The sequence below is a fragment of the Ictalurus punctatus genome, chromosome 26, assembly GCF_001660625.3.
Source record: "Ictalurus punctatus breed USDA103 chromosome 26, Coco_2.0, whole genome shotgun sequence".
Taxonomy (NCBI): domain Eukaryota; kingdom Metazoa; phylum Chordata; class Actinopteri; order Siluriformes; family Ictaluridae; genus Ictalurus; species Ictalurus punctatus.
In genome coordinates, this window is record NC_030441.2 from 17,698,022 (window position 1) to 17,711,307 (window position 13,286).

Sequence of the window (13,286 nt, forward strand, 5' to 3'; positions counted from 1 at the left end):
CCCCAACTCGCCATCGCATCCCATCCCTCCTCCCCTCATCCATCCATTCAGAGACACACACTGGCACTCCCAAATGTTGCCCTTTTGTATTGCGCCATTGTCCAGTGCAGCATTGTGCATGACGCCGCCTACTCCCCAGAGTCCCACTCATGGCCGTCGTAAGAGACCTGCTCAAAAATGATTACTTTCACTATGTCCTAAACAACTTTTAACTAGCACTGATCTAAAACCAACCATGACTTTTTCATTTCATTGCAGAAAAGTCTGGAATCGAAAGGAAAATGAAGATGTGTGTGCTTTCAGATTAGCGACGTGGCATTGTTGAAGTAGTACAGCGATGTGAAAGGCAAAGTTTTCGTACTGCTCCTTGCACAATTTGTAGGTTCGGTTATTAACATAATTCTCTTCAAGCCCCTAGCCGATAAAAAATTCAGAATGGTTTCTCTTGCTCTACTCTTGTTGACAGAGTTGTCGGTATAATTGGTCCGTTTTGCCATGTTTTTCAAAGCCATGGTCTCTGTGTAATATGTGTGGCCGAGCCAGAGGGAGGACTGTATGGGGTTTGAATGACTCGGTATGGGGTGAGCAGGAGGCTGCAGCAGATGGCAATGATTAGCTCTGTTCACATCCCTATCAAAAGGACTGAACACCCCCCTCCCTCTATCCATCCACCCATTCCTCTAAAGGACCGCTAATAACATGGAGAAAACCGACTAACAGCTATAAAATGCCCCCCAAAAAAAAGAGTTCCGACGAGGTTACCACAGATGAACCGCAGATGTCATAAGTACAAACTAGAAAAGTGTGTTACCTCATTGAGAATGAAAAAATCTTTCTTGCTTTTGGGAAATGTTTTTGTCCATGATTTGTTCACGCTCGGTTCATCTATTACTTCATAATTTGTGATCTTTCTACCAATGATTCTGTATTGTCACCTGTATTCATCATCTGTAACATCACGTTCGTCTTAGGCACCGAGTCAAGTACACAGATTGGCGTAAGTGAAGTGCACACGTAGCAACAGTTCAAGCCTTCTTTAATATTTCATATTTTTCTTTATTTGGAAAAATAATTTAGGCTAAATCCTTCTCAAGAAAACGAAAACCAAAGACAAAACGGGAACAAAATAAAACAACAATAGCATTAATAACATTCTTTTTACAATCCTCTTAAATAATAATATCTTGAAACATCCCAGCAACCCGAAGTGCCATTGCGAATAACGAGTACAACTTAAGAAAGAACTTAAATAATCTTAAAAACCTTACAAAAAATTTCGAAATACAACTTAAATAAAATAAATTAACTTAAATCATACACATTTTGTAATAAAGAAACGAGCAAAACAAACAACTTAGGATATTATTCATATTAACACAAATGCTTTTTTCATGACGGAACATAATTACATACTTATACAAAACCATATAAACCTTATTACAAAAAAGAAGTGGAGGCTCGGAAGACTTAGAGGGTTTTTTTTTTTTGTTTTTTGTTTGCGCACTTATTTTTTTTTTCTTCTCCCATTTACACAGTGATCAAGTAATACATACAGTCTCCACTGGTCATGTGACAGAATATGACATCTTGCACCATTGAACCTAGTGAAAGACAGGCCAGTATGGCCAAACATCCACCGTTTTGATGTGGTCTCGCACACTGACTTGTGGGGCTTGGAGATACTGGCAAAAAAAAAACAGCAAATGTTGCCAAAATATTGCAAAAACGTTGCCACGACGTCGCCATAGAATCCACGAGATGGACATTGGCAAGAACGCTGTGATACATTTCTTAATCTTAATCTACTCTTCTTTAACATCGTTCACGTTTGGTGCATTCTCTGGGCACAGCAATAGCACCTGTGTGGGCATTGGAGAAATTGGCGAAAAAAATACAGCAAATGTTGCCAAAAATATTGATAAAACTTTGCCACAATGTTGCCACAGTACCGCACACCACGCGGCGGAACATTGCGATACGTTTCCTCGAATTCCTACTTCTTCCGAACGTTTTTTTTTTGTTGTTTTTTCGTTTTTTTTCCTTTTCGTATTTCGCGTCATAAATCTAAACAGTATCGAAATGGACACACACTGTCCAACACCTTTATAAAATGGCTTTACAGGTAAATTTTACAGATACGTTTGAAAGAGGGGTGGTAAACTCTCTGCGACCACTCCTCTGTTCAATTCAGGACGTTTCCAAGCCTACAGGCCGTCATTTGCCTGTGATTCGTTCAGAACAGAGAACCAGCTCACCCTGAATATCAGTTAAATCAGTCCTACTTTCTCAGCAGCAGTAATCACGAGGTGGGACATTTCCACCTAAGGTTTTGAGCAGCAGCATTTTCTATGGAAGTTCAAAACGTCCTCCATAGCACCCAATGAGCATCGGCTTCCTTGAGGCCAATCACACCTGACGAAAGGGAAAAGGAAACAAGGTTGCCATTAGTTACAGGAAACTGTAAGGTAAGGAGAAGGAGAACATGCTGTCTATGAATGAATCTTGTCCTATTATTTGATACTCACCTCGGTTGCAATTACACATTCATCTTTTTCCTCCGACATGACCATGACGGACTTGTATTTGGTGTCGACGCACGCCGACACGGATGCCGATGCACATGCGGATGCGCATGCTGACTCGGAATACAGCGAATCGGAATAGTTCGACTCGGGATACTTTGATTCAGAGTACTTCGACTCTGAGAACTTGGACTCGGAGCATCTCGACTCGGAATATTTTGACGCGTCACTGTGAATGAAGGAGATAAGTAAGACGTTAGTATCGCCGGTAACATTTAGCGGTAAAGATATAACGTGGCTCCGAAAGATTTTTTGATTTTCACCTTTTCAAGCGTTTTCTGCGTTTTTCTTCAAACTCGCAAGAGTCTTGCAAGCTCTGGCACTTCACGTCCTCACAGCTATCGGCCAGTTCCTTCGCTGCTGTCTCTTTCCCAATATGCTCCAGCTTCACCTCGTGTTTGACTTCGTACTTCACTTCCTGCACGAGGTTGTAGTCAGAGGCTTGGTGCCTTGACTTATAGCTCTTCTCTGCGTTGGAGCTCAAGTCGTGCTCGCTATGGAAATCTATCTTCTTGTTGATGTTTTTGACTGGTGCCAATCCCGACACCACGCTGACGCTGAGGTCCTTATCCCGGTGGCAGTTATTCGTGAGGTTGTTGATAGTCTCGCTTTCCCCATTCGCCACTTCTTCCTCACGGCTCCTACGCCGCTGCTGCACCTTTGATCGCACACATACCACCAGCACAGCACATGCCACAATCAGCAGAAGCACCAGCAATACGCCTGAGCCCACCGCCGTCCACGGGATGTCACTGGCAGCCTGAGATGCACGTTCTGGAAGCAGGAACTGGCAGTTGCGTCCTCCATAACCAGGCACACAGGCACAAACATAGCGGTTGTTACGCTCATGGCATGTGGCGCCGTTGTGGCACGGGTTGTGCTGGCAGCGGCTGATAGGTGAGGTACAGTTTCGTCCTGTGTAACCAGGTGGGCAAGTGCATGTGTAGCCGTTGGCACCCTCCTGGCAGGTACCACCGTTCTGGCAGGGGAACAAAGAGCACTCATCGCTGACACGGTCACAGTTCATCCCGGTGAAACCCTCAGGACACTGGCACAGGTATGAGTTCACTAGGTCCACACACCGAGCACCTGTAGCGTAAAGAAATCAAATATAACATCGAATAATTGTTAAAAACACAAGAGCAATTTGTTTACCTGGCTTTTTTTAACAGCCAAACGGTAAAACCAGACTACCCATGTTTGTTAAGCATCCCAAAGTAAGAATACTTGTCTAGGATCAGTTCTTTTCAGACATGATGATAACTATTCACAAGGGTGTAAAATTCAGGCTATCGTTTTCTGACATCAAACAACCAGTCGTACCATTTGAACAAGGCCCAGATGTGCAGTGATCGATCTTCTTCTCACAGTTAAAGCCGGCATAACCCGTGGGACACTGGCAGAAGTAGCCACCATCAGGGTTATCAGCACAGCGTCCCCCATTGAAACACGGACCGTCTGCACAAGTCATGGCACTGAGTTCGCAATTTTTGCCATAGTAACCCGGAGGACAGGCGCAGGTGTAGGTATTTTCCAGGTCCTGGAAGATAACATGACATTAATGCAGGATAAGAAAGGAAACACTTGACTTGAAAACTGCGACCAGCGACAACGCGTCATAGATTGGATGGAGTTCTGTTTTATTATGTAAAACTTGTACAGTGACTGACACGCACAACAGGTGTCGATTTAATGTGTATTTAAGTTTACACTGGAGTCCTCTAAAGCCTGTAATGTGAGTGTAAAAACTTACAGTGCAGCTCCCTCCGTTGCGGCATGGATTCCCAGCACATTCGTTGACCTCGATCTCGCAGCTGGTGCCAGTGAATCCCGGGCGGCAGGAACAGGTGTAGCTGCCTTGACCAGTGTTGCTACAAGTGGCTCCATTCAGACAGGGCTTGTGATGCGTGCAGTAGTTCAGATCTGGAGGGAAAGAAAGACGTGTGCAACAAACGGGGATTAGTGTGATCAAAACAGCAGCTCATGGCTGACCAGCAGCTGGACAGCTGCTGTCTATTACGTCTTGCATCTTCTGCTTATCCTTTCACTTCTTCTCTTTCTATGTTCTGCCTAGTCATTCTTTTCCTGGGATTTTTGTACCGAGTCGTTTAAAAAAAAATGTTTATTAAGACGCAATTGTTGTTTTTTCCCCTCTAATATTTCTCTCTACGTATGTTTGTTTTTCTGTTTCTGTTCTTACCCTGGTTGCAGAAAAGGCCACCCCATCCCTCCTGGCAGTTGCATTGCCATGGCTGCTGGCACGTCCCGTGAAGGCATCCTGGGTAACGAATGCACTCGTCACAGTATCGGCCTTTGAAGCCCACTCTGCACCTGTTACGCGTTCAAAGAACAAACAGAGTTAGGTTTGTAAACCAGAAAAGGGACATAACCAACATGCAGAATATTTTGCTCAGCGTACGGGCTAGAATCCAATCGTTTAGAACCCATACACTATCATTATGATTCAGGCTTACTTACTTGCACTCTCCAGGTTTCTCACAAAAGCCATGCTCTTCATCACATCCAGGGAGGCAGATCGCTGTAAAAACAGACAAACGGACACATTAGGACCACAATGCCGTAGCCATATGCTCTTAGTAGGCTATAGATTACATACTTAGACTAGAAACTTAAACACGCTAAATCCCGAGTAATTCGTTTTGTCTTAAAGGACAGGGGTCACTAAACCTATTAGCTGTTACACTCTTCATTTTAAAATCCTAAAATCTTCTTAGCACTGTAGAAGAGATTCTGCTTAACAAATGAGGACAATGAGAGACCTGACAAACAAGGGGTCTCTTTTTTTTTTTTTTTTTTTTTTTTTTTTACCCCTTCTCTCTCTCTCTCTCTCTCTCTCTCTCTGTCTTTCTTTTCCCTGTGGGTCAAAAAACTTTTTTCTCTTTCTTGTCCTCCTTCTTCACTCTTTTTTTTTTCTTCCAGTGTCTCCGGGCAGTGAAGATAAGAGTGGACAGCTGGTGTGCGCGCAGCCAGCGCGCGACAGCTGCTCCATTGTCTACGCGCTGCCGGCAGCTGCCCACTTCGAACAATACCGCCCCTTCGCCAGCCAATCAGCGCCCTGCCCACTCAGGAAGCGACCAATCAGACTCGGGCATGTAAATTTATGGCACGCGTGAGATTATTCCGACAAAAAAATAAATAAATAAATAAATAACTAAAAGAACTTTCCTTCCCCCGACTTGAATAAATCAAGTGGTGTTGTGAAAGTCGGGAGGGGAGTAAGGGGGAGTATCTAAACTACAAGTCGCCCCTTAACCGTTAAGTTTGGGTGGTATTTTTTCCCCCTTCAGTATTCATTAAATAAATGGTCCTTTTTATCCCTCTCCACCAAAAAAAAAGAAAAAAAAAAAGGAAAAAGTAACCGCTTTTAACCGAACCGACAAAACAAACCCCTCCTGAAGCTTTTCCCCCAGCAGATTTGCAGACTTGAGTAGCCTATTACTGAAAACTAATACTTGTACACAATTACATTCACATAAAAAAAATCAGACAATCATAAGTTTATAAACTATAAATATCCAATCAGATTAACTCTTTCAACCCCTTGTGAGAGTCTATAACTATTAAAACAATAATGACGGGATGGTTTGCGTTTTTGTTTGTTTGTTTGTTTGTTTGTTTGTTTTCAACCTGTCTGGTCTGGTACTTACGCTCCGTGCAGTACTGGCCCTTCCATCCGGCATCGCAGATGATCTCTCCGCGCTCCCCGCAGGTGAAATGGCCGAAAGTATCGTCTCTGGGTCGGCAGAAGACCGAGCAGCCTTCTCCGTAGTAGTGCTCATCGCAGACGAACCTGTAGGAGAACTTGAGCTCGGTTCTGCCCGCGCTGTGCAGGTCCTGAGCCCAGTCCTCTCCGACCGTCAGGTGTCTCTGCGTAGCCATGGTGCTGATGATGCGCTCTGGGTTTTCTGTTTATTTGCATAAACATTATAGACTGTTGACTGTTCAGTCAAACATTCAAATGGTTTATGGACCGGAAATAAGTTTTTATTATTATTATTATTATTATTATTATTATTATTTTTATGGAAACAAGTGCTTACCTGTTGTAAGATCCTCTTTGGATTCGGCGTGCACCGCCTCAATGATCAATGAAAACGTACCCTGTACAGACAGAAAAGAATCCATACACCAAGCACATCACGTGTTATTCATGAGTTACTCTATAAACACTGAGCATCACAAGGAAAGCAAAAAAAAAAGTTCCTGCTACACTCACCGGCCACGTGAAGCCGAAGTTCAACCTGATAGGATTGGTGAACGAGCCGTCGGGTAACGTATCCGGGATCTGGAAAGAGTTGGAGCCCAGGACGGGCGTGACCGTGCTTCCGTATGTGCACGGCGGCTCCGGGTTGGCGTTGGGCTGGTAGTGTTTTAAACACACGCGGAAAAATGTTTTGCACTCACACTGCTGGTAGGGCGTCGTTAGTCCGCCTTTACAGCAGTTCCTGTTGCCTTGGATGCCCTTTTTGTTGAGAAACTCCTGCAGCTTGAGCTCAAAAACACCAGAGCACAAAGCCTTCAGGGGGAAGAAAACGTGCAAAAATGATCAACAGGTATTTATTATCGACTGTGACAGAAAGTACATAACACTGAATCTGTTACTCGTTGTTGGATGCTTTAAATGTTAGTCTGATCACAATCTAATCTAATCGTACAGACAGAGCACCAACAATACAATAGGAACCGGATTAAAACATCACAGCACCTGTTAAATAGAGATTCATGGTGGGAAATTTACCTGGCTGGCCAAGATGCACACGACGGAGAGCAACAGAAGCACGCGCCCCATGGTGAATAATAAATAATAAATAAATAAATAGAGATTTATTTTAACCAAAAAAAAAAAAAAAAAAAAGAATGTCTTTGAGCTCCTCAGATTCTCCTCTCCGATTGATTCATCCGTTGTTTGTTCTCAGTACCTTCTTGTGCCCATTGATGCCAAAGTGAACGCCAAGAAATCCACAAACTCTTCCTTTGCTCCCCAAAAAATTACTTGTTGCTTCCACAGAAATAATCCTCAAATTCCTTCAGTTGCATGAGAAAAAAAACAACCGGTGGGGCATGAGTGTAGCCTATATTAACTTGTGTGTGTGTGTGTGTGTGTTTGTGTGTAGTTGTAGTTCCGTTCTTGCTCGGTCCCAAACCGAGCGCTTTGTCAGTGTCCTGACGCGCCTCCTTTCTTTCGGCCGTCTTTCTCCTCGCGTTGCGTTTGGGCTCTGCTGGGGCAGGCCGCCTGGACGCACCTTTTATATGGGGGTGCCACATGCCGGGGTACTACTATGCTAATGAACCACCACCCCCAATCTGTCCCACGCTTTCTGATGGGGCTCCCCCCACAACCCCCCCCCCCCCCCCCCCCCCAAGAAAAAAAACCCCGGCTACAACCGGCTCCTCTCTCTCTCTCTCTCTCTCTCTCTCTCTCTGTGTGTGTGTGTGTGTGTTTAGTTTTGGAGAAAAATGTAGCCTAGATGTTGCTCTAAACCTGGAGTGCTCTCTGGAGCACTGCTGTATTGACACAGCTCTTTTTATCTTTCTATTTTTGCATTATTATTTTTTTAAAAATCTTACCCACCTTACTTTTATGTATTTGCAGTTTTTGTTGTTGCATTTATTTTTTTTTATCGTAAATATTTGTGATGATTAGCACAATTTATGTTTAAATTTATTTATATTGTGTCATGTGTATAGCATATATATATATATATATATATATATATATATATATATATATATATATATTAAAAAGAGTAAGCTATTAACACGATTAAATGATCAGAGCATCTCTTTGATGTCATTTCCTGTTGCATTTGTTATGATGAAAAACATCCTTCATGCCATCAGAGGGAAATTTAGCCGCACACACACACACACACACACACACACACACAGTTTGCATTATTTGTATGGAAGCCAAATTCTCCACTTGTTTTTCTTTGCTTTTTTTTTTTGCGAGCGGGTATGTGCGCGCGCGAGCAATGCGCGTGTGTGATACTTTGAGAAAAGAGACTGAAGCGTGTGTGTGTGTGTGTGTGTGTGTGTGTGTGTGTGGCTCGCGTGGCCATCCCCGGGGCACTTCGCCATTGTGTGGTGCTGGAGTAAAGTTTGCTCTCTCCGCGCGCTCAGCTGTATGGTAATTCGGCCAGCACCTGCTCTCCCCCTCTTACAATATAACGGGGTGCGCGAGCTCCCACCGGCCGCGCATGCGCACCAGCGCAGTCTCACAATTACAGGACACCCCCCCCCCCCCCCCCCCCACTCTTCACCCCACCCCTTCCTGCACACACAGGGGGAAAAACAACTCCATCGGCTTCTTATGGTTCTCTTCTCAGGACTTCTTTACCCAAACAAATATGTGTTTGTTTTTGGTTCCCCCTTTTTCTACCCGTGCCTCTTTCCATTCCAGCCAGACACAAGAAAGAATTTTATTCTTGAACTTCTCTGTACAAAAGGAAATTGTGTGTGTGTGTGTGTGTGTGTGTGTGTGTGTGTGTGTGTGTGCAGAATTCTGGTGGTGGAGGGGCTATGGGTATGTGTGTGTGGACGGTGATAGTAGTGGTGGGTTGTGTGTGTGTGTGTGTGTGGGGGGGGGGGGGGGGTTCTTAATTTGATCATTCATTTAAGTGTGATTTTCTTTAGTACAAAAAGCTATTTGCCATGCGGTCTATAGTAACCAAGCACAAGCGAGACAAATTGCATCACTGTTAAGATATGCCCGCTGAGTTCATTCGCATTCTGACATCACAACGTTTTTTGGGTTTTTTTTCCCGAGCGAAAGATGGGATTGAGAAAAGGCTTGAGAGCTGTTGCTCGGTTACAAACAGGACAGCAGGGATAAAGGCACCGCCAGAAGAAAAAATAAAAGAAAAACAAATGATCCTGGGCTACTACCATATGAAAGCGTAGTGCTTTATGAAAATAGTACTCCACCCACGAGCCTGATTAATAGTGTGTTAAGTGGTTAACTCCTCTTGGACGGCTGGTTTTTGTGTCAAATTTGTTTGTAAATTCTGATTATTCTACTTAAAATGACAATTTCTTGGTAGCCTACGTCTATAGGAAACTGGATCTCAGTTAAAATAAGCTCTGCAGCTTTGAGGCAGTCCTGTCAGGGATTAGAAGATCTGTTGCGTGACAGAGAGAAGTGATGGGAAGAACTGAGTTCTATAACTATAAACCTGAACTTTTTTTTTTTTTTTTGGGGGGGGGGGGGGGGGGGTCAGGAAAGCAGAGGAACTGGTGCTCATTGTTTTAGTAGGTATGTAGCATGATAGTAAAATCAAACGCTTCATATAAGGATATAGGGCAGGGGTGGCTCAGTGGTTAAAAGCTCTGGGTTACTGCTCAGAAGGTCAGGAGTTCAAGCCCCAGCACTGCCAAGTTACCACTGTTGGGCCCTTGGGAAAGGCCCTTAACCCTCAACTGCTCAGTTATATAAATGAGATAAATGTAAGTCGCTCTGGATAAGGGTATCTTCCAAAATGGCATAATGATGGTTGAACTAGTCCAAGAGATCTGTGAAAATGACTGTACATCATTTCTGCAAGCAATTATGCTAAGTGGCTAGTCATTTTGTAACCTACAGACTAGCCGAACATGAAGACATTATATTTTGAGTGGACAGATAATTGTTCTAAACTGATATAAATTCAGATACAAATAGGAGGTGCACTATTAGCACTGTATATTTTTTAAAGAAAGCCCGCCAGAAATTTTCCCAAGGCATCTGGTTGAGATTAAAGGTGTGCATCTTGTAGATGTAAGCAAATGGCCAGATATGAAGCTTGTGGGACAAAGAAAGACCATGAAAGACATACAGTGTTCATTCAGTCATCTTTGGTGAATTAACATATTTTTTGGCGGATTTGCTGGAATATATATCGCGGCCAGATGCAAAGAAAATAAAAATAAATAACAACAACGACTGCACGAGTAGGAATTTAAAAACAGTCCAGTGATCAGTCCGGTCTAGTTAAAAGCAGTTCTGAACTTGATGAAAAGCAGAAATCTCGGAACAAACAACACTGGGAACCTCGGGGCAGACGAGCTACGACAGCAGAAGACCACATCGTGTTCCTGTCCTATCAGTCGAGAACCGGAAGTGTGCACAGACTCACCCGAACTGGACAGATGAAGATTGGAGAAAGACCAGACGGTCTTACTTAAACTTAAAAACTCTTCTTTTTTTAAATTGAGCTTTGTTTGTTTTTTTGTTTTTACCATGAAAAAGAACACGAGAAAATTTTTAACGTTGTGATGAGGTTTAAAACATTTTCAGTAAACAAACATTACGTTCAATTTTAATCTGATTACTAGTTTATTACTAACTTTTATAACTTAAATTGTTTTGGTTCATCACCATTTTCCCAGAGTGAACTGAACATGTTCAATTTTACAGTAAACATAGCAAAAAGACAAAATGGGTCTCTGGGGGGGGGGGGGGGGGGGGGGGGGGGGAGAAGAAAAAAAAAGTGTAGATTAGATAACCGAGGTTGAAGAGAAAGATCGTTTAAAACAATCCAGTGAGCCCTTAAAAATAAACATTTGTTCAGTCAGTTTTCTTTGTTTTTTTTCACATAAACTAGTAATGACAGATTTTTACAGTGAACGTGTTGAGAACACAAGATGACTCTCTCTCTCTCTCTCTCTCTCTCTCTCTCTCTCTCTCTCCTTGTCTTTATGCTTTCGTTTGTCATTGATTGTGAAGGCCCTCGAGGGGGATGTAGTCAGTGGAAGGCGGGTGAGGGGAAGGATACGGTACGCCTAAAGACGCGACCAGAGCCGTACAAGCCATCTGCCACCGACTACACACCATTCATTCTCTCTCTCTCTCTCTCTCTCTCTCTCTGTGTGTACTCGGTTGGCGCGCACGCGCTCGGGCGCGCGCACGTGCCCACCCCGCCAGCCCCTCCCGCTCCTGAACATGGCAGCACGTTTGAAGGGTCCCTGTAACGGTATGGGCCGCCCCGTGACCAGATGGCGCGGGTGAAGCCTGGAAGTTTCGCCGTCCCAGCGGAGCGCAGGCCACATGGGACGGCCGTGGGAACGTAAGCCGCGCGCGTCTCACACGGGATCGATCATATTAAGGTCGCGTGGTGGTGGGTGGGGTCGGATCCTCAATTAGGGGCTGTGATGTAGCATCGTGACCTATCGATCGGACTGAGCGCGAGCTGCGGAATCCGACTCGGTGGAATACGCGAGGCGAGTCGCGTTTGACGCGTTTGACACGCGCGACGCGCAGACGGCCAATGAAAAGTGTCGGACAGACTGAGGGTTTTATTTATTTATTTATTTATTTATTTATTTATTAAGAGTTATAGCGCATAGCGATAGGGTGATGGATCTCTAACGTAAAAGAGGACGACAGAATAATAGCATTACACCGGATTAGATTTATGTAGAACATGCAGTAGTGACGATGACGTCATGAAGAGAAAGCATTAAACATTTATGTAGAATAAGGTAGGCGTTTGTTTGTTTGTTAGTTTGTTTGCTTGTTTTCTAGTGAAAACAAAATGACTAAAATGGTCTAGGGACATCTCGACATATTTACTCTCATTAAAACGCCCAGGATCTATGAATATGCATAAGTATGAAATATAGAAACGCCCACATGTCCTCCTGCCATTTCATCATCTCACTAAGATAAGCTACATTAGCTAGTCTGCTAGTTAACTGCTGGTGGACTAGCTTGCATTTGTCCAAGCAAGGATCAATAATCCCCCAATGTCCTCCTGCCAAGCCGATCTCACTACTATGAGCTAACACAGCGAGTCGGCTAGTTAACCGCTAACGGACTCGCTCACATCTTTCACAAGTTGACTTTAGAGGGATTTCAGTAGCCTGTAGCAAAACAATACCCTCTCAGAAGTAAAGACACCAAGCTATACTTTTCCTCTTCAGTGTTGTGGTACTGTCAAAGGTACATCTTTTGTGCATTTAGTAGCCTATATATCTTTTACGTGGGAAGGTGCATGTGCTGAAGTATTAATTCGCTTTTAAAGTAAAGCAAGGTACATCAGTTGTCCTTAACGTCCATTTATGTACCTTAAATTATTTTTAGACGGATAAAGATACATTCTAAAGCGACCCAATATGTACCCTTGGTGGTACCATCACAGCAACAAGGAAAATGGTACCTTTATTTCTGAGAGTGTATATTTACCCGCAATAAAAAAAGGCCAGGTTCGAAATATATGCACAAATATAAAAATTTAGAAACACCCCACGTCCTCCTGCCATCCCGAATATCACAGTCTGTATCTACAGTAGCAAAACAGTACTCAAAAATAATGTTTGTTTATCATTAACATCGCCTTAGGTTAGCTAGATAACAACATTAGCACTATCTATCACAGCATCCTCTAATCCTGCATGTGATTGGTCCAAATCCATGGAGTTTATTTAGTGACATCACAATCTGACCTCATATATAGCGGCACCCCCGATTCAGTTTTATGAACCTTTTTTTTTTTTTCTCCCCGCATAAAAGTCTAGCCATGATTTAGACTAATGTAACTTGCATGGTACCAAGCACACGCCTGTCACCCTCTCGTTTCCACATACTCATTAATTTAGTGTAGGACACGTGTATGTGTGTTTTTGCAAGCTACCTGTGGTACAGATCGTGTTACTTCTGAGCAGCTGTCCGGGCAGTGGGGGTGGGGGTGGGGGGCGGGTATTAGG

The 13,286-nt window shown here is 43.6% G+C and overlaps 1 protein-coding gene across 1 annotated transcript; it reads right to left on the reverse strand.

Moving 5' to 3' along the window:
• Positions 1-958: 958 nt before the first annotated feature.
• dla (deltaA) lies at positions 959-7,904 on the reverse strand. The gene is made up of 11 exons (XM_017456893.3): positions 7,342-7,904; positions 6,820-7,119; positions 6,644-6,704; positions 6,251-6,508; positions 5,061-5,121; positions 4,783-4,913; positions 4,336-4,505; positions 3,906-4,122; positions 2,846-3,671; positions 2,526-2,751; positions 959-2,412 (listed from the first exon to the last, which is right to left on the reverse strand). The coding sequence occupies exons 1-11, from the start codon at positions 7,390-7,392 to the stop codon at positions 2,407-2,409; spliced, it is 2,307 nt and encodes a 768-aa protein (XP_017312382.1). The 5' UTR covers positions 7,393-7,904; the 3' UTR covers positions 959-2,406.
• Between the last annotated feature and the right edge of the window lie 5,382 nt (positions 7,905-13,286).